The 20,878-nt window shown below is 44.2% G+C and overlaps 1 protein-coding gene across 4 annotated transcripts in view; it reads left to right on the top strand.

Annotated features, from left to right (window-relative positions):
- The window catches only part of CD101 (CD101 molecule), a 40,163-nt gene extending 20,946 nt beyond the window's left edge, over nt 1-19,217 (top strand). For 2 of the 4 annotated variants that reach the window (XM_070785844.1, XM_070785845.1), the window contains exons 6-8: nt 211-615; nt 3,735-4,145; nt 7,672-9,736. In XM_070785844.1, the coding sequence (XP_070641945.1) occupies nt 211-615; nt 3,735-4,145; nt 7,672-8,378 (1,523 nt within the window). In that variant the 3' untranslated portion in view covers nt 8,379-9,736. Of the gene's footprint in view, nt 1-210; nt 616-3,734; nt 4,146-7,671; nt 9,737-16,505 lie in introns of those variants that run through there. The other 2 variants (XR_011565726.1, XM_019956732.2) reach the window with 2 other exon arrangements.
- Nucleotides 19,218-20,878: the final 1,661 nt, after the last annotated feature.

Below are 20,878 nucleotides of genomic sequence, written 5' to 3'. Positions count from 1 at the left end.
CACTCTTACAAGAGGGTCAACTTTAGAAAACTGAGGTCAGAATTCAGGACGGCCTGTACTGTGAATCAATTTCTAGCCCCAAATATTTGATACTCCCAGTGTATGAACACATGGTTCAGTGTGAAGAGGTAATGACTAGGAAAACTTAGAAGCACTGTACCTTGATTTGATAAACATGTTAGGAATCGTGTTTTGTGTTTCTGCCCACAGAGTCAAGTTTACAAGTTAGTCTGATGAGCCGTCTACCACAAGTGAAATTAACCAACACCTTTGACCTGTCCTGCATAGTGAGGGTTGGCTACTCTGACCTCAAGGTTCCACTCACCGTGACATGGCTGTTCCAGCCCCCCAGATCTCGAGCCTTTGATCTGCTTCTTCAAATCACCCACAATGGCACTATTGAATGGGGGAGGGGCCTACCCCAGTTCCAGAGGAAGACGAAGATTTCACAGTCTTCATTTCATTCTCGGCTCCTAATCCACGATGCCACTGAGGAAGAAGCAGGAGTTTATCAGTGTAAAGTAGAAGTGTATGACAGAAATTCTCTGCACACAAACAGCCCTGTGAGGGCTTCTGCCTCCTCTCACCCACTAAGGATCACTGTCACTTTACCAGGTTAACACTACTTGAAATTAATTCCGCTTTTTTAAAAAACATTCTTCCCATTTAGGGAAAGTTGTGGAATTAAAGCATAAAATACTTTCTCCCCATGTTTGTACTATAAGTAAGTACAATATATAAGTGATATCCAGGAAGCGGGGTAGGGATAGATTAGGAATTTGGTATTAACAGATTTAATGGACATGACAAACTCTGGGAGATGGTGAGGGACAGGGAAGCGGTCGATGGGGTCACAAAGAGGCGGACACGACTTAGTGAATCAACAACAACAACATTAACAGATGCTCACTAGTATATGTAAAGTGGATAAGCAACAAGGACCTGCTGTATAGCCCAGGGAACTATATTCGATAGCTTAGAGTAACCTATAATGGAAAAGAATCTGAAAAAGAACATAGAAATCACTTTGCTGTACTCCTGAAACATTGTAAATCAACTATATTTCAATTAAAAGAAAATTAACCAGAAACAAAAACATACCCCCCACCCACACACACACAGACACAGACATGCAAAGTGATATAGGTTAACATTGAGCTGATATGCACAAAATGGCCACACTGGTTTTTAAAACATTGGAATACTTCCACACTAATAATAACTGTGGCCCTTTCCTCCTTTCCTGTAAGTCCCCACCACTCAGCAACTGGACACCGCGTGGCACAGCAGGGGGCCTCCAGGCTCGGCTCCAGTGCTGGGGCATTCTTTCAGATTGGTCCCTGCCTGTGCCTGGCCAGTCATTAAATGTTTAGAATGTCTCTCCTAGTGGTATGGATAATGCAAATTCCATTCAATACACTTAGCCATTCATTTTGATATGTTAATGTATAAGAATTAGAGAATTTGTGATTATAGTCAACATAATTTACCTTGTCAATTGGTAATAGAGCATAGAGATGAAAAGTAAGACACAATTTACAAATTCTGCTGTGCCAGTATCTTCTTTCCTGATTTCCATCCTCTTAAGGTGGAGTGTTCAAGAGCCTTTGACATCACTTAGATCTAATGAGAACTTAATCTGTCCAAGCCTACTGACTCCATGGGTAAATTGCTGATGTGCAATTTAAAGATGGTGACATGTTTCTAGTGCAATGCCTGACAAACCAAGCAGATGCTCAAACATGTTAACCATCATTCTCTCAGCTACTGAGCAATAGTTTTGGTTATAGTAGTCATCTCCTTGTTGATTAACTCATGCCTTAATTTACTTGTCTTTTCTGATGTATTTCAAATTGTTGGTTCAATCCTTTCTTCTTAAAACTTCTTTTTCCATGGCCTTGTGACACAAGATTTTCTTGGTTTCCTTCCTAGCCCTCTCATGGCGCCTTCTCATTCTCTTTTGCAGAGTCCTCTTCTCGCACTGACTCAGCCCTTTGGGCTTCATTCTCAACTTTCTCTCTTCTCATTCTATACAGTCTCCCAAAGTAGGTTTATTCCTACCCAGGGATTTATGCTATGTATTGACAACTCCCAAGTTCACTATCTTGAATGACTTCTCTTCTGATCTCCAGACTCATGCAATTGCCTTCAAGACGTGTCTACACTCAATATGTCAGAACATAAATACACCATTATCATCCTGCCAAAGCTACTCCTCTGACATCGTTCTCTATGTCCCCACCATCCATCAGTGATCCAAGCAAGAAACCTGAGTCATCCACTACTCCTCCACATCCAACTCATGTTCAAACTCACGTTACATAGCAGGCAAGGTCCTTTGTGATCTGGTACATTTATGTCTTCCCAGCACCATCTCTTTCCACTTTCCATCTTGAATTTGAGCTTCAGCCACACTGAATCACTTGCAGTTCCTCCAATACACTATGCTCTCTCTCATTTTTAGTCTTTGTTCAAGTTGCTTCTTTTGCATGGAATTCCTTTACCTCTTCTCCATCAGCTTAATTCCTATTAACCCTTAAGACTTAGCTTAGAGATATCTCCTCCAGGAAGCCTCACTCCCATATTTGGGTTATACAATCCTGCTGTGTGCTCTGATAGAGCTCTTTTGCAGACTTCTGTCCTGCTTGGGTGACACAATCCTATAATCTCTCAGCCTCTGTCCCAGTACTAGTCTCTCCCTCTAGGCAGAAACTGAGGGGAGGGATCCACAGAGCCTGGAATAGTCTGGCACATAAAATAGTATGCATTAATAAATGTTTGTTGAAGGAGGAATAAAGAGACCTACTGGCAGCATCAGTAAGCAGCCACAAAAGTATAATCTGTGATGTCAGCAAGAAGATAAGAATAAGATTTAGAAGCCAGGTTTTGCCATTCATCTTTCTGACAAAGCAGAAAAGCTCTGGGGTTAAAGGATAGTTGACTCCATATCCATACAATGTTCCCAGAGTTGAGTGACTGCAAAGAGACATTCAGTTTTAATAGTGAACATACAGCTTTCTCTTGTTTACCCATGTCTGCAGACAGGTACAACTAGACTTGGGCAAATTATGGGTCAAGGAGTATTCTGGATAGCAAACACCCAGACAAAGCATCCAAGGGCCACTTTCTCTCAAATTGATTTATGAAATGCTATAAAAGAGAAGATGTCTGTGCCTAAATATTAAAGAATTTTCTTTTTTAAAATTTTATTTTATACTGGAATATAGTTCATTAATAATGTTGTGTTAGTTTCTGGTATACAGCAAAGTGATTCAGTTTTATATGTATATGTTCTTTTCCTGTATGATTTATTATAGGATGTTGAATATAGTTCCTTGGGCTATACAGTAGGTCCTTTTTGGTTATCTAATATTGAAGCATTTTCATGTGGGAGAGATTGGCTTTCTGGCTTGATACTTCCTCCCTCCCCTCCCCATTCCACTCTCAGGGCAGGGTAGAACTAGGACCAGTGGGTGGAAATTATGAAAAAGTAAGATTCAACTTGATATTGGAAAGAATTCTCAAGTGGCAGCATATCCAAAGATGGAATGGGTGCTTTGTTAGTGAGTTGTTCAGAGGCTGAATGAGCAGTTAGTGGGGCTACTAAAGAGAGAATTCACACAGCTGAAGGATCTAGGAGCTGTGGCCTTAGTTGACCTCTAATGTTCCTTCTACCTTCAAGTTCTATTTTCTAGCAAAGTAACAAAAGTAATTGTACTGTTCTTCTCATTTAGAGAGCAAACTGAAGGTGAATTCAAGCAGTCAAGTCCAAGAGATTTCCATCAATTCCAACACGGACATAGAGTGTAGCGTCCTGTCCCAATCCCCTGGACACCTTCAGTTGGTCGTGACTTGGTACTTCTCTCCCATTTCCACTGATGCACCCTGGCTGAGGATCCTGGAAGTGGACCAAAACCACGTAGTAAAATATGGGGATGAATTTCAGACCACACGGAGAAAACAAAAATTCCACGCTGAGAAAGTTTCCCAAGACTTGTTTCAGCTACACATTTTGAATGTGGAAGACAGTGATCAGGGCAGATATCGCTGTGCTGTGGAGGAATGGCTCTGGTCTACAAATAGCACTTGGCACAAGCTTGGAGGACAGACATCAGGTCTCACAGAATTGAAACTCAGGCCCACAGGTAAACCTTGCAAGTGTATTCTCTAGCATCTTTCTGTAGAATGACCCCCTTCTCTTGGGCAGCTGTTCTATGGGATGATAATATGCAGCTGAAAATATGACCTAGAGTCATAGAAATAGTGGCCACCAGCACAGTGACTGCAGGACGGAATAGCCCATCAGAGGAGGTAGGGGTCATTTCCGGTGAGTCAGTCTGAGATTTGGAGAAGTTTAGATGGGAACAAGATGCCTTTGAATGGTTGGCTTCTCAGCCTGGCTGCCTGGTCTAGGCAGCTACCCAGGGTATCGTATCTCCAGCTCTCTATAATAACAAGCTGTGTCATTCCAGTGGGGCTCTACCGTAATTTGGCAGAGAAAGAGTAATACAAAGCATATTTCTCCCACTGTGAACAGAAACTGTACAACTCTATAGGGATGTGTAGAGAGATTGCTTTTCAACATTCGGCCGCCTCAACATAAGGCAAATAAGAGTAGTTAACTGTTGGAATGGCTTACTGAGGGCATCTCCTCCCCCTCAGGAGATCTTTAAAAATGAAATAGAAGTTCCATTCATTTGCATTTGTCCAAGAGTGCTGTGGTCTAAATGTGGGCAGGGTTGATTAGATCTGTCAGCATTAGTTAGGTCACCTCCAATGTTGATTAAAATTAAATGAATGTCACATCTAAGGTTCGGGAACTGGCCGAGATCCAAACGCACAATGCAAATAAGTTAATCTAGTTTGGCACTTAAAATTCTATTTTCAATGTAACATCAAAAAATAAGATTATAATGAACATTGCTTTGTGTTAGGCAATTAGGGCTCCAAAGATAAATAAGGCAGAGTCTTAAGGAGCTCACAGTCAGTTGGGAGCAGTAGGGGCAAAATAGTAGCTGAGTGCAAGGGTCTCTTCCTTCTGCTCTGGCTCCCCTTCTCCATGCCCTTCAGGCCCTTCTTCTTCTCCCTGCTCAATGTAAGTGTTCCTCAGGGACACATGAACCCATTTTTATTCTTACTCTCTGCTCCCTTCAGAACCTCCTAAACACTGCCTGGGTTCCAGCTACCACCTTCAGTGAAACAAGCTCTAAGTTTTTTACGCTTAGCCCCCATCTCCTGAACTCCAGGCCTTTCCACTCAATTGCCTGTTGCACATTTCTACTTGGCTGCCCCAAAGACCCTCACACTCCACTTGTTCCAAATCATCCTTATGTCCCGTATTATGATACTGTCTATCATCTGGTCCATCTCACAAGGCTTTCTGTTGTTGCTGCTCAGTCCCACAAGGCTTAGGCCCACTCAATTCTCCATCTGTGTGGCTGGCATCCCTTTCTTCCAATTGTCCAGGCTGAATCTTGATAATGCGTGCCCACCTCTTTAAAAAGTGCACACCAAGGGACCTGCCTGGTGGTTCGGTGAATAAAACTTTGCCTTCCAATGCAGGACGTGTGGGTTCCACCCCTGGTCAGGTAACTAAGATCCCATATGCCTCCTGGCCAAAAAATCAAAACATATAACAGAAGCAATATCATAACAAATTCAATAAAGGCTTTAAAAGTGGCCCACATTAAAAAAATCTTGGGAAAAAAAAAACAAATTGCACACCATTTCTTAGCTGGAGCCAGTGCTTCCTGTTCAGAAATGAGGAACCAGTGTTGTCCAATCTTTTAGTCTATCAAGAAATGCCTGAGCTCTTTTTTTGGTGGCATCACCCATTTTGAGACTGTCCATAATGAATTCAAATTCTTTTAAAATACTGAAGATGTCAAATAAAACATTACTGTGGTCTGGGTGTGGCTGGCTGGGGGTAGCTAGCTGGTTACCCTGGTGTAGGAAGTAAGGTAAGGAAGAGGCCCCAGGGAAGGACACTGAGGATTGGTCAGAGCTGTAGGAGGGGGCAGGGATGTTTTCTCTGAAATCAAAGGATTTCGGAAGAAAATTGGTTTTGGTGACAAAGACTGCAGAGAGAACAGAAAATCCTGGAGGGTCTCCTGAGTTGGGAAATTGCACCTTTACCGGGAGGGAACCTTGGCCAGAGCATAGTGATGGGATTGGAAAGCTGATGGCAATAAGTTAGAGAGTAATTTGATGTGAGGAAGCAGACACAGTATCATGTAAACTAATATTTCACACACTTCTCTACAAAGAGGAGAGAGTAAAGATGTAACTAGAAAAGAATCTAGGAGCAGACACAGTTAATCTTTTAAAGATAGACCAATAAATATGTTTGTAGTAGAGCTGAAAATTTAGCACATACTCATTGGAAAAGGGGGCTTCCTAGGTGGCGCTAGTGGTAAAGAACCCACTTGCCAATGCAGGAGACATATGAGATGCAGGTTTGATCCCTGGGTCAGGAAAATCCTCTGGAGAAGGAAATGGCAACCCACTCTAGTATTCTTGCCTGGAGAATCCCATGGACAGAGAAGCCTGGTGGATTACAGACCATGGGGTCACAAAAGAGTCAGACATGACTAAAGTGACTTAGCAAGCACATTGGAAAAGACTCTGATGCTGGGAGAGATTGAAGGCAAAAAGAGAAAGGGGCAACAGAGGATGATATGGTTAGATAGTATCACAGACTCAGTGGACATGAATTTGAGCAAACTCCAAGAGACAGTAGAGGACAGAGGAGACAGGCATGCTATAGTCTACGGGGTCACAAAGAGTTGGACAAGACTTAGTGACTGAACAACATAATTTCTTTATTTTGTTTGTGACTGCTCTAGACTTCCTTCCAAGTCCTCACCTGCTGGTTAACAGGAGAACATTTCAAAAAAGCAAATGTCAAAATCTGTTAAAAAGTTAATCTAATCTAGTAATGTAAATAGTCTCCTTGAATAGTATTATCTTTTAAAAAATATTTATTTGGCTGTTGTATTTTAGTTGCAGCACACAAGATCTTTTGTTGTGGCCTCAGTAGTTATAGCTCCTGGGCTTAGCTGCCCAGTGGTATGTGCGATATTAGTCTTCCCACCAGAGATTGAACCTGTGTCCCCTGCATCGCAAGATGAATTCTCAACCACTGGACCACCAGGGAAGTCCCTTGAGTGATATTCTAACACATGTGTGAAAATGTTCAGTCTCTCACCTAACCTCCTCTTTTCCTGTGTCCATACCTGAGGTTGATATCTAGGTATATGGGAAGAGGGTAATTTTCTAAGAAAAAGGGGTAGTGGTGGAATACAGGGCTTGAGGAGAGGACTAGAAGTTTCCTATGACCTTTCTGAGTAGCAGAAGGGAGAGCTGACGTGGGAGAAGTATTGATAAAAGCAGAAGGGCAGAGCTTCCCACAAACCTGGGTGGTTTTTCAGTGACAGGGCCAGTGGACAAGGGGCGGGCTGAAGAATAAAAGTGGCTGGCTTGATTCACAGCAGAGAATGTTCTGGCAAATATGGAAGAAGGACAGGAGTCAAGGCAAAGTGTTAAAGATGAAGGACCTGATATCTAAAGGTTATCAGACAGCATCACTTCAACGAGAAGTAGTTTTTTCAGGGGAGGTGTCCAATCTGAAGTCTGGCTTCCTCTCAAATTTACTGCCATTTTGTTTCCTAGGAAGTAAGGTACGCATCTCCAAAGGGTCCCGGACAGAAAATGCCTCTGAGCACAGTGAGGTAACCATCTGCTGCAGCCTGGAGGGTGCCATCAGCCCTGCCGCCCTGTTCTCTGTGATGTGGTACCGGCAGAGAGAAGATTCTGGAAGTAGGATGTTGGTGCACCTGCAGCATGATGGCTTGCTGGAATATGGTGAAGAGGGGCTCAGGTGGCGCCTGCATTCTTACCGCTCATCCGCTGCTGACTTTGTCCTGGCGCTACAGCGGGTGGAGATGAAGGATGCTGGAAAATATTGGTGCAAGGTGGCGGAGTGGCAGCTCCACGGCAACCCAAGCAAGTGGGTCAGCCAAGCATCAGACGAGTCACAGCCTGTGGTGCTCAGAGTGCTGCCTTCAGGTAACCAGAGGTTCATCGGCCACGGCTCGCAGTCAGGAGAATCTCTGTCTCTGCTCCTATGCTTTCCTGCCCTGCTATGTTTTGCTTCCTCTCCGGCTGAACACAATTTACAGAAAGAAAATGACTTCTCCATTTCTCTCAATAGTAACTCATTCAGACAGACAAGGTTACATGAGGTTTTGGCATGGACGTTTAAATGTCAAGGGCATCTGACCTCCTCCCCCACTTCCCCTCATAAACAAAAAAGCCATCAATATTGTATCCCTTTAAGTAACCAAATAATGTTTGAAGCAGACAGCTTTATCTCTTAGCTGACACTCCAATCTCAGAATACTGACCGGTGGTGAGAGTGGGGTGAGGAATAGTGACATGGTGACTTTGTCTGTAACCTTGTTCAACCAAAATCAGCTACATCTAAATGCTCCCTGAGTCAAAAACCAATCAAACAAACAAACAAAGTCTTTCTCAATGAATAAGTGCCAAGCTTCTTACTGATGTGCTCAACAAACTACCAGATCTTTGATCGTGATAGTCACTGGGTGTGCCTCTCCTAATTGCACCTCGAAAGGCATCACAGGAGCAAGTATGCCCCATAGAACTTGTTTACAGGCTCTAGCAAAAGTGCAGGTACGTGAAGACCATTGGCTACAATGGTCTTCTCTGTGTGGACAGTCAATCTATTCCGCTGAGCACTCAGCTTCAGGAGGCATGCAGAATAAGAGGTTGTGAAGGAGAAGAAAGGTTCCTTCCAGCCAGTGCAGTGCCAAGCATATAACAGGCATTCATTAAGCAAAATTTCCTCCAGCCAGACCACTAAATCTTCCCAGGTGATCAATGAGCTGGTAGATGTCATAGTCTGCTCATCCTTTGAGCAACTTCTTTCTGGTGGGGTTTAAGGAGAAGGCGAGAGCTGAGCTATAGGTTGCACTTGCAGTAAGAGAGGATCACTGGAGAGGCAGGGGTGTGGTCTTGATGCCCCACGCCAGGAAGAGCGCTGCTGCTAAGTTGCTTCAGTCATGTCCGACTCTGTGCGACCCCAGGGACAGCAGTCCACCAGGCTCCCCCGTCCCTGGGATTCTCCAGGCAAGAACACTGGAGTGGGTTGCCATTTCCTTCTCCAGTGCATGAAAGTGAAAAGTGAAAGTGAAGTCTCTCAGTCGTGTCTGACTCTGAGCGACCCCATGGACTGCAGCCTACCAGGCTCCTCCATCCATGGGATTTTCCAGGCAGAAGTACTGGAGTGGGGTGCCATTGCCTTCTCCAGCCAGGAAGAGTAGAAAGCATCAATAAAGATGACCTCCTTACAGTGCCAGCTAGCTTTGGAGACAGACCATAGGTGGGAACGAGGGCTACTGAGAATGAATGGCATTGTCTCAGAGTAGTAATAGTTGCATCCCAGCCCCAGCAAGGCTTCTGGAGTGGAAATCAGAGTTATCTAACCTGTTCCCTGGAGTCCATCACTCCCTCTCCCTGACTATTCTTCATCAGGATTCTTTTGCCAAGTTTCCAAGCAGAATTGATTTTCCTATCAGCTTTTCTTCCATTCCAACAGTTGTAGGAAGTCCTTACCTTGAGCATATTCTGTAAACATTTTCCCACTGGAATTCCTGGGCTCTGTAGATTCAGCAGTTTGTATAGTAAAATAAATAGATAATAACTGTAAAAAGTATATATTCTATGACTAAAAAGCACATCTCTCCTGAGACAGATGGGATTGTTCACAGCATGTGTGTGTGTGTGTGTGTGTGTGTGTGTGTGTGTGTATACCGCTCATCTTTGTGGAATTCTTAGAAAGCAGGTGTAAGGTTTTTTAAAAAATGAACTCTGAAAAGAAAGCGTTACAAACCAAATGGTCTTTGTATTCTTCACCAGTGAAGGTGCTTAGAAGTCTGTGCCGTAAGAACCTGAGGGTTTTCATTGTAAGTATAGTTATGTGTTCCCAAGTCAATCTTTATAATACAGCATCTCACTTCCTCTACCTGACTGTTCCTTTCTGGTATTTGGGGAGACAGTGTGGGATAATAAAAATTCCAGCATTTGGAATCAGAGAAGCCTGGGCTCAAATTGTTGCTCTGTCATCTCCCTACTAGCTGTGAAGTCATCCCCTGGTTACTCAGCTTTCTCATAAAATGAGGGTCGTAATACAAATGCATATGAAGTATCTAGCAAGTCCCTGGCATGTTGTAAGTGCTTAACAAATGCTACCTCAGTTTCCCCTTATGCCTCCAGACATGCTAACACACACACACATCTACATTTGTATATTTCTATTTGTGTGGGAAGATATTTTAATTTGTTCAATAAATAACCGTATGAGATTCTAAGGGCACATAAAAAAATATATTATGAAGTCTGTTCCCACAGAGCTGAGGCTGGTAGGGGCAGGAGAATCCAACATAATAGGAGTCATGAATGAAGTAGTCTCAGGATACTAAGGAGGGAGCAGAGGCAGGGCTAGGTGGGGAGGGGGGTCTGGGAATGTTCCCAGAGTATTGGGCCTGTACAAAGGAAAGCACAAATTTTGGGAAAAGGAAAGGATATGCAAGATGATCAGAGAAATTGTGGTAGGATGGCAAGAGAGGAGGCTCGGGAGATGGAAAGGGTACTGATGTCAAATGGGTCCTCTGTACAGAGCCAGGAAAGGTGAACTTTATCATGGAAGTTACAGAGTGTCATTGAACAAATTCAGGCAGGGTAGTGACATGTCAGATTTGCATTTTAGAAAGCTCCCCCTGGGAGCAATGTTAAAAGTGAATTGGAAGGGAGGCAGGCACAGACCTGGAAGAACTATTTGAAATTGACTGTAGGGGCCCAGGAGAGACGAGATGAAGGCCCAAATGAAGTCAGTGCCCATGAGGGCTGAGAGGATAGCACTCGGCATTCCATATTAGGAAACGGCGTCTTCGGGATTTAGAGACTGATTATGTGTATGTGGCTTCCCCAGTGGCTCAGGAGTAAAGAACCTGCCTGCAAAGCAGGAGATGCAGGAGACGCAGTTCGATCCTGGGTTGGGAAGATCCCCTGGAGGAGGGCACGGCAACCCTCTCCAGTATTCTTACCTGGAGAATCCTGCGGACAGGAGCCTGACAGGCTATAGTGCGTGGGGTCGTGAAGAGTCGGACATGACTGAAGTGACTGAGCTCACATGCCTATGTGTGTATGTGGAGGGTGAATGAGCAGAAGAAGAGAATCAAGAATAAATACCAGGTTTCTGGTATAGTGGGGACAGTCACTAGATGAGGTAATATAAGAAAAGGATCTAAAGAAGATTAGTTCAATTTTGAGTAAGTTGGGCTGGAATTGAGTTTGGAGTACCAGTGTATTATCTAGGGAGATCTATCCAATAAACTTTGGAATTTCCAAGTGAGATCTCTGCCAGAGTTATAGATTAGAAATCAACTAATAGCCTATAATGATGCCCAAGGATGGACCCCTGAGGTACCACTATTTCTCAGGGGATTGCAGAAGAGAAGCCTGTGAAGGAGAATGGAAGGAGTAGCCAGAGACAGGAGAACTGGGGTTTGGTGGTATCACAGACACCAAAAGTGGAAGGGTATCAAGAAGAAAGGGAGAGCCAACAGATTCAGCTGGTTCAAGGAGATCAATTAAGACAAAAATAGGAAAATATCCTTTGGGTTTGACAACATAGGACAATCACAGAAAAGTAGTAAAATGAGACTGCAGGGAGAAAGTGGACACATCAAATCCAGCCCATGATTTTAAGAGCTTGTGTGTGTGTGTGTGTGTGTGTGTGGCTGCACTGGGTCTTCATTGAGGTTTATGGGCTTTCTCTAGTTGCGGTGCAAGGACTTCTTGTTGCAGTGTGTGGACTTAGTAGCGCTACGGCATATGGGATCTTAGTTCCCCAACCAGGGATCAAACTCATGTCCCCTGCATTGGAAGGTGGGTTCTTAACCATGGGACTACCAGGAAAGTCCTTCAAGAGCTTTGACGTGAAGGGAGAGAAGACAAAAACAAAAGGCAAGAGGTTCACTGAAGCTTTGCTTTGTTCTGTTTTGGTTTGAAGTTAGTAGGGAGTTGAGCATGTTTATATTCTAGAGAGAAAAGAGCCATTGGAGAATCAGAAGAGGAAGTTTAGAAGAGAGTGGATAAGACTGACAGTCCAACATCTTGAGTGAATTTATACCACCTCCTGATTGGATTTCTCCTTCATATTATCTGTCCCTGGTCAACACTCACTAATCCTTCACCAACCAACTCAACTGCTACATTCTCAGTGACTTACTTTTGTCTCTTAGTCATCACACTTGTTTGACATCCATCATCAGGGCCAGACAGTACCTTCTGGGAAGGCAAAGACTGAGTGTCTTGTTCTCAGCCCCAGCACAGTGCCTGGCACACAGAAGATGCTCAAATACACTTACTGAATCAGTATAGCTGCCCTCCTGGTCAGGACCAGCTCTGTATGTTAATGAAGTTCAGGTCAAATGCAATAGGCTACCAGTTCTCGCTTCTCAGATGGTTTTCTACCATCTCTATTTGTCATTACTGGGTTGGGTTAGTTTGGGGCTACTTAATAAAACCATGAAGCATGTGACTCCTGCAAAGGCAGAAAATGGAGAAGTGTTTCCCTGGTGGATCTCATCTTGCATTTTTCTCTCCATCTTACTTTCTTAGCTATGACTAAGCCAGCGCAGGGGCTAACAACTACCTGAGTTGTTTTGTATCTCATTCTAGAGAATTCTCTGATTAATTAATAGGCAAGGTTATAAGGCTTTCTGGGTGCTGGATTATTTGTAGTAGTATGGTGTTTGTTACTATTTCCCAGCTTTTGGGTGGTAAGGATATGTTTAGAAAGCAAGTCCTCATAGGAGACTTGAGCCCCTATCACACTGACGTTTCTGGAGAGGACGTGTCATTTATCAATGCTACTCCGGTGCTTTCAATAAGGCCTGGCACATAGCGCTCAGTTCAACAAATGCCTGATGAAAGAATGGGCAAGCGAGTCTTAATGGAGTTGAAACCAATGCTGTCAGGGGCTCATTTATTCTGGGATGTACTTGTATCACATTACCTACTCTTGCCTTCCGTTCTTGGCAGGAGCCACCTCTCCCACATGGCCACACCTGGCATGTCAGTTGCCCAAGGGTGGGTTGGGGTTGAGGGGGAGTTGCTAGTCCCCTCATTATCCTCTGCCTTTCTCCTCCAAAGTCTGTATGCATGTGTGCATGCTAAGTTGCTTCAGTTGTGTCCGACTCTGCGACGCTATGGACTGTAGCCTGCCAGGCTCCTCTGTCCTTGGGATTCTCCAAACAATAATACTAGAGTGGGTTGTCAGGCCCTCCTCCAGGGGATCTTCCCAACCCAGGGATAGAACCTGTGTCTCTTACATCTCCTGCATTGGCTGGCTAGTTCTTTACCACTAGCCCACCAGGGAAGCCCAAAGTCAGTATACCTGGGGTAGTATCAGACAAGAACACTCCTCATGCTATGCTTGGCTGCAAGGTGGAAACAAGTTATGAACTAAACCCTGTGATGAAGCATTCTCATTACACTTCTGGCTCTGCCTCACAGGCCTTGTGCTTGGAGCACGGGTCATTTACTAGGATTGCTTCAAAACGCCAAACCTTAATGGTTCTGAATGTCACTACTGCTCATCCAGATATGGGTGAGAGGCAGATGGTGGGAACAGTGACTGTGGGACCCAGAGCAAGTGCTGCCCTCCCAGGAGAGGTCATTTAGAAGCACTGGAGCTGACAGCTTCTAGCTGTGGGCCAATTCAGCTCTGTGAGGGGTCTGTTTTGTCGTCCTTGGATGACAGGTTGCTCGAAGTCAAGCAGCCTCCTCCCCATTTATATAGTCAGGCCCTCTGGCAGTCCCTTCATGCTGAAGGTTAGAGTCTCAGTGGCAGAAAATCCAAGAGCCAAGTTTCTTTCCACCTTCTCTGCGCCGGCCCTGTCTCCCCATCAGCATGCCACCATCCTAGCAACAGTGACACATGGGTGCCATGGGACTCTTACCTCCCAATTCTCAGCTTCCCATGATTGGAAAAGGAAGCCAGAGTCTCACAAGCAATCATTTGACTCTCAACTGAATGTCTCCCTGCCTTGGGACAGAGAGATTAGAGGTTTGAGGAAGAGGCTTGGGCTGTGGAAGGACAGAGCCAAGCCTGCGGCCCTCTTTTCTGCCTGGTCTCCTGGGGAAAATTTGCTTGTGATTTTCCTAACTTTGTTAGTAGCTTTCTAGCTGATATTTATTCTTTGTTGATTCAACAAATGTGCCAAGCGCTGTTTAATGCTTTACTAAGCATTATCTCATTATAACTCTGGAAATTATTATCCTCATTTGATTGACAAGGAAACTAATGATTAGAAAGAGAGGATAAGTAATGTGTCCAAAGTCAATAATGGTAAGTTGTAGAGTCATAATTTGAACCCAACTATCTTTGAGACAAAGATACTCAACCCTGACTCCCTACATGAGTAGTGTGAAGTAGCAAGGCCAGAACTCTTGCTCACTGGTCTCTATAACACCGTTCTTTTTGAACATTGCATTCTGTACCTTTTTCTTAACTATATGCTTTCAAATGTATTCAGATAAGACCTAGAAGAATCATTATAGGAGGGCCTTGGAGAGAAGAGTCAGGAAGGATGTGGAAAGGAGTGAGAAAGAATTCAAAATCTAGCTTTATCATTGCCCACTCTTTCAAAAACAAAAGCCAGATTTAGGGTGGAGAATATAAATGAGGCCAGAGAAAAGCCAGGGAATAAACCCTTGTAGCTCCTTGCCAGCCCTGTGCAAAGCTGCCAGCCTTATGTTTAGAGATGATCTGTATTCTGGGGAACATCATGGCAGTGACCCCTGACTTCCTGTGTGTGCAAATCACTCATGCAATTATCTCATTCTTTAATCTCCACTGATGACCTGTGAACAAAGAGCTACACAGGAGGAAAAGATGCGTAAGACTTGGGCCTTCTCCTCTGGAAGTTTGCAAATGCAGGAGCTGTACCCAGGTTAAGATTCTTTCTTGACTTCCCACAAAGAGACGTTCTTCAAGGTACAAAATGTATTAGCAATGCCAAAAATGGAATTCTTGCAGCATGAGGTTGGTCACAAGGACATCTCAACCTGTTGTCCTCATCTGGAAGCATCTGTAATCCCACGAATCCTATAGTTTTACCTCTGAAGAAGAAAGTGCTTAGGTCATTGCAATTTTCCAATAAAAGCACAGCTACCATTAACATCAGATTTTTCAGAACAGCCCTGATTTTGAATATCCTGTTGTAAATAAACGTAGTTGGAAGACTGCATTTAATAGTTGGTGTCTCTTTAAGTATGTGTCTTTCTGCACCAAGAGACTAAATCCCTGTCCTTTGACTAGTAACTCAGGGCGCTGCTTCCTAGAGCCTATGGTGTTGGCAGTCCGCTTGCCTTTGCTTTCCTGGTTGCAGGGCCAGGAACCCCTCGGGGCTGCTGGTGCATGCTCTGCGTGTCTGTGTGCTGATAGCACTTCCCTGCGGGCTGCAGCTGCCAGATGCTTCAGCATGCCTTTATATAGTAGCCTTTGCCCATGAGGTTGCAGGCCAGACAGTTTAATTCAGATCAGTAAGCATTATCAAGGCACATGTGCTAGGCACTGCAGGGGCTATAGAAGCAAAGGACACTGTGAGACCTACTGGAGTAACTGTGATGACAAAGATGGTTAAAAGGGAATGAAAGAAGTCTAAACAAAGGTATATGTGAGAAGAGGATGGAAAGAAGAGAAAAACTGTGCCTGAGGCAAGGTGGGACGGCCAATGTGATGGACAGTGAGGCCGGCAGGACCCAGAGGCTATAGGATATGATAGATGGAGGATATGATAGGGGAGCAGAGAGCTCACAGGTAGAGGCAACAGTAAGAGGGAGAGGTGAAGGGGCTGAATGGGGTTGAGGCGGGGCTGCCAGGGGATGAGAGGCCAATTTGGAGATTCAGGAAGGCATGGTGCTTCTCATTTGTGGGTGCTCTTGTTATATAAGGACAGTGTAGAATGTGTGTGTGTGTGTGCTCGCCTGTGTGTGTGTTTCAGAAGCAGCCAGTGGGAATAACTCAGTTAAAAATTCAGGATCGGCAACAGAGTTGGGAACGAGGGTTGAATTATAGATATCTTTTCTGAGGAAAGAAGATTAAAGGAGAGGTTTTCTTTTTTGTTTTGTTTTCATTTCTGACTGTTAGTTTTAAGTAGGTCATCAGAACCTCTGGTGGTTGGAAATTGCTGGGTGAGGGGGAGTCGGGCTGGAAGAAGCCGCCCTAGAGCCCTCTTCTCCCAACTCCCTTTCCTTGGCTCCTCGAGTGTGATTTAAGGGGCCCCCTGCTATCTGGCCCCGTTATTTTTACATATATTTTCCTGTAACAATAAATCCCAGAAGTGTTTATAATTGATGAGTACAAATAAGCTGGAGACTAATGATTCTCTTTATTTTCTTCCTTTTTGGTACAGAGCCCACGCTTCCTTCCAGGATCTGCTTGTCAGCACCTTTAGTCTATTTCCTATTCATCTGCCCCTTCGTCATACTTCTCTTTCTGCTCATGTCCCTCCTCTGCCTGTACTGTAAAGCTAAGAAGTTGTCAGCTCTGCGTCTAAGCATGCAGAAAGAACAGAGCCTCTGGGTGAACTTGAAAGAGGCTGGAGGCAGGACCACAAACAGGATGGGAGATGACGATGAAGACAGCTGAATCCTGAGAGGTGCCCACAAAGAGGAAAGACTTTGGAACTGGACTGCCCAAGATAGGCGCACCCCTCGGTTCTGTCCTCTGAGTCTGTGGCCTGGGGTAAAGTACCTAGGACTCAGAGGGAACATGTATTGAACGTGTTTATGGTTCCAGAAACAGTTAAGTGTTTCTTTGTATTTCATCTAATCACCCCCTTGCATCCCCTACAGGAGCTAGGTCTTACATTTGCCACACCTCCCAAGGCTTAGGCTCCTCATCCGGAAGACCTGTAAGGAGAAGAGTACCTCCCTCACTCAGTTGCTGGGGATGAAGTGAGATCCTATGGCAGACTCCAGGGCCATGCTTCTTTTGCCTTGCTCTCTTAGGTCACTGATTATCTGGAGAATACTCAGCGGTCCAGCCCCCCTGGCTCTAGGTGATCTTTGCCTCCAGATCAGAGGCATAGGAAAGGACCAGAAGCCAGCAAGGCAAGAAAAGTTGGAAATGTGCCCTTCATTCACATCAAATGTGCCTCCCAAACAGACTGTGACAACCTTGAAGACAGAAATCCCATCTTCTCCTCCACCCCATCGCCATCTCTTCTCTAAAAGCTACTCACAAACAAGCTCGGCATAGTAGGTTCATAATCAATATGGGTTCCTTAATGAAATGATCAAGTATTTTGTAGCCTTTCTTTCTTTTTTTTTCCTCCATAAGACTTAGTAAGTCATTGGTAAAAAAAAAAAAAAAATTTTTTTAATTTTTGCAACAGTGCTCCAGTCAGCTCCCCAAGGCCTCAAATTCCCTTTCCTCCCACACCCAAAGGTCCATCTGGCTTCTGGCTCTTCTTAGCCAAAGGCCTTATTTTCCTTGACCTGACAGCACTGAGTAGCTGGAAAAGGGGCTGTGGTAGGTATTTGAGGGCAGAGGGTTAACAGTGCTTCTCTCCTGCCCTGCTCTGGCAGGGACTAGGAGCTCCGGGGGAGTAGTGGGTCAAACTGGCTCCTCTGCGTCCTCTATTCTCAGCCAGGAAAATCAGGGGCTGGGGGATGGGGAGTGTCATGGCTGATGACTTTCAAACACCATCCCCTAAGAGATATCAACTGTCCCCACTGAGCCTGAGGTCCCCTCACCTTTGTTTCAAAAGCTGCTCAGGCCCTGTTGTAGCCAGAATTGGAAATCAATCAGTGCCACCTAACAGACTTGAGAAAACACGTCTATTTATTAGCTATGTGACCAACAGGGTTGCTCTAACACTCGTTAATTTGGATTTCCAAGGAGAGCAATTTATTTTTAATTATTTTATCAGGCACACACGTCTTCTCCAAACATAATTAGTTCCTTTGCAAGGGGATTATGGGTGACTATGAGAACTCCCATTGCAGACCTACAGGTTCCTTGAATTCATCTTCCATTGTAGCCTTATTTGAAATATTCCAAATATATTCTTAAACAGGTCAGTGCATTTATTTCTTCTCTCTCAGGTGAAGGGAACAATGTTTTCCAAAAACAAAGCTAATGTTAAGATATCTTAGAAAGTGTGATGCCTTCCGTACCCCCACCATTTTTTCCCAGAAACCTTTATTTTAATTAGATATTGAAGGGAAAGAGTGGAATGGAGCTCCATCAGAGAATCAGAGTAGATTCTAGCGCTGCCCCTGCTCGGGTACCCTTTTCCCCAAACACTGTTCTCCCTCATTACCTGAATACTGCTTTTCAGCTCTCAGCTCAAACAGCAGTTCTTGACATTTGAATTCAGCACAGAGATTGCACAGAACACACACTCAGATATCCAACTGCTCCCCCTGGAGCAGATTTATTGAACAGTGAGCACTTCCTGGGTGTGAAGATTGCTGTTGTGACTTGGGGAGACGTAGCCCCGTCCCCCTGGGGTGATCACCTTGTTTTGTTCTGGACGCTCTGCTTTCCTGAATGGGGGCTGGAGCACATTAGATTTTCTAAGAAGTCACATCATGCTGTTTGGCCCACAGTAGTTTTCTGGCAGCTAAAACCTGAGTGTCCTCTTTTTACCTTTCTGAACTTTTTTAGAATAAAATTTGTTTTTATCCAATTCAGTAGGCATTTTATATGGAATCTCTCTGATTATGGGCTTGTTCTTTTTAGTTTTTTAGACTCCACAGAGATCTCCTCCTTGGCAATGGGACAATCCTCTACCTCAGGAGTTGGCTACCTGTAGCCCACAGGCCAGAAACAGACCCACCGCCTGTTTTTATAAATGCAATTTGTTGGAATACAGACGCTCTTGTTTGCCTACATATTATCTATGGCTGCTGAAATGATATAAAGTAGTTGCCACAGTAACCTAAAATGTTTACTATCTGACCCTTCATGGAAAAAACTGGCCACTCCCTGCTCTCTTTCAGTAGCTTATGTTCTATCTTAGCCATGTATTATATTCCTAGGAAGCTTGATTTGAGCAATTATATCTGTCTCTGTTATACAGCTGATGACTTTAATAAATAATTTTAGGCTCTCCGGATTGGTGTCTAGTCCAAGTAGTTCTGAAGCATGAATCCTTTCCTGCACATTCCCACTGAAGATGAGAAACACATCACCCTGAGGTATTCCACACCATCCTAAATTGCAGGATGAGATGACACAGAGAGGAATAAGGCATGAATACATTCCTTTTGGTATTTTCAGTCTCTTGAGACATGTATGGAAACAACTGATTCATGGCAGAAGGTGAATGCCATTGGTACAAAGTCATGTGCCATGATAATTTCTCACAATTGCACAGGAGTTGTTCATCATCTCAGAGGTTCACAGCATCCCCATGCGAAATGAACTGTTATCCTTCTCCTGCCGATAAGAAATTAAAGCTCAGAGATTAATTAATTAAAGCTCAATATTAGGCCTGCTGACAGTAAGTCTAGACTCTTTCCACAATCAATACTGTGCTCAAATCCACTAATATCAGAAAAATCTGGTGATAATTAATTCCACCTCATATGGTTGTTATGAGGTGATCAAATCAGATACTTACATGAAGATAAGTTTTAAACCATTTCAAGTCATAAATGAACATTTGTATAACCCAAGTTTTTCCAGGCCTTCCTTGTCTGTGCACATAAATGAAATTGAATCAACACTAATAATCCAAATTCTATAGGCTTTTGCCCCAGGTTTATACAGAGTCTTGTGTGTGTGTGTGTTAGTCACTCAGTCGTGTCTGACTCTTTGTGACCCCATGAACTGTAGCCCACCAGGCTTCTCTGTCCATGGAATTCTCCAGGCATGAATACTGGAGTGGATTGCCATTCCCTTCTCCAGAGGATCTTCCCGACCCAGGGATTGAACTCTGGTCTCCTGCATAGCAGGCAGATTCTTTACCATTTGAGCTACAGGGAAGTCCTTACACAGAGTCTTGGCCATCTATTAAGCATTCTTAAAGCATTTCTGAGGCTTCCATCAGATTCTGGGAATTCAGATGAACTCACAGACAAGTCCCTTCCCACAGGACTTCCCACTGCTCTGATCAGATCTATGGGCTCCCCATGCAATGCTGGAGCCCACGAGATGCCAAAGCTGGACTCTAAGACTGGGAGAATGCCCACCCTCATTCTGTCTTTGCATGACACTCTGCTTGGATTGCAGGCAGATCCAAGGTTGCTTGTGCCCCCATATCTCTAAAGATTCTCTTGTGAACACTGCTCCCTTAGGTTCACGCATCGTCTCCTTTTTCTCTATAGGGCCCAAATGCTGGCCAGTCTAGAACCAATATGGGAAACAAACCTTGCACTGTGCTCTTCACTTCCCATTCTCAGCTCCCAGGAACCCCTGAAACGTCTTCATCACAGGCCCCCTTTTTCCTGCAGGTGTGTCATGCAGATTGTGCTCGTGGGAGGCTCCCCACTCATCAGACAGGTCTGGAGAAATTGGTATTCCTGGTAGGCTCAGTTCAGATTTCTATCATGCTAGCTTTCAATTTTTACCTCCCCCTCAGTGCAGTGAAGTGCTGTGGGCAATGGGAAATCAGAGACAATTTCACAAAAGAGGTGTCATTTAAACTTTCAAAATGTCAGGAAATATTTTGATAGAAGTTGGAGTAAACAGTAGTCTGAAGGCAGAGATTGTTCCATGTAGAGCACAACGTGTAGAATATCTTTGGTTTGATTTTAAGGGTCAGATTTATGAAGG

This window comes from Bos indicus, chromosome 3 (genome assembly GCF_029378745.1).
Source record: "Bos indicus isolate NIAB-ARS_2022 breed Sahiwal x Tharparkar chromosome 3, NIAB-ARS_B.indTharparkar_mat_pri_1.0, whole genome shotgun sequence".
Classification (NCBI taxonomy): Eukaryota; Metazoa; Chordata; class Mammalia; order Artiodactyla; family Bovidae; genus Bos; species Bos indicus.
The sequence above is the reverse complement of the archived record's forward strand: the minus strand, read 5'-3'. Positions and strand labels throughout refer to the sequence as shown.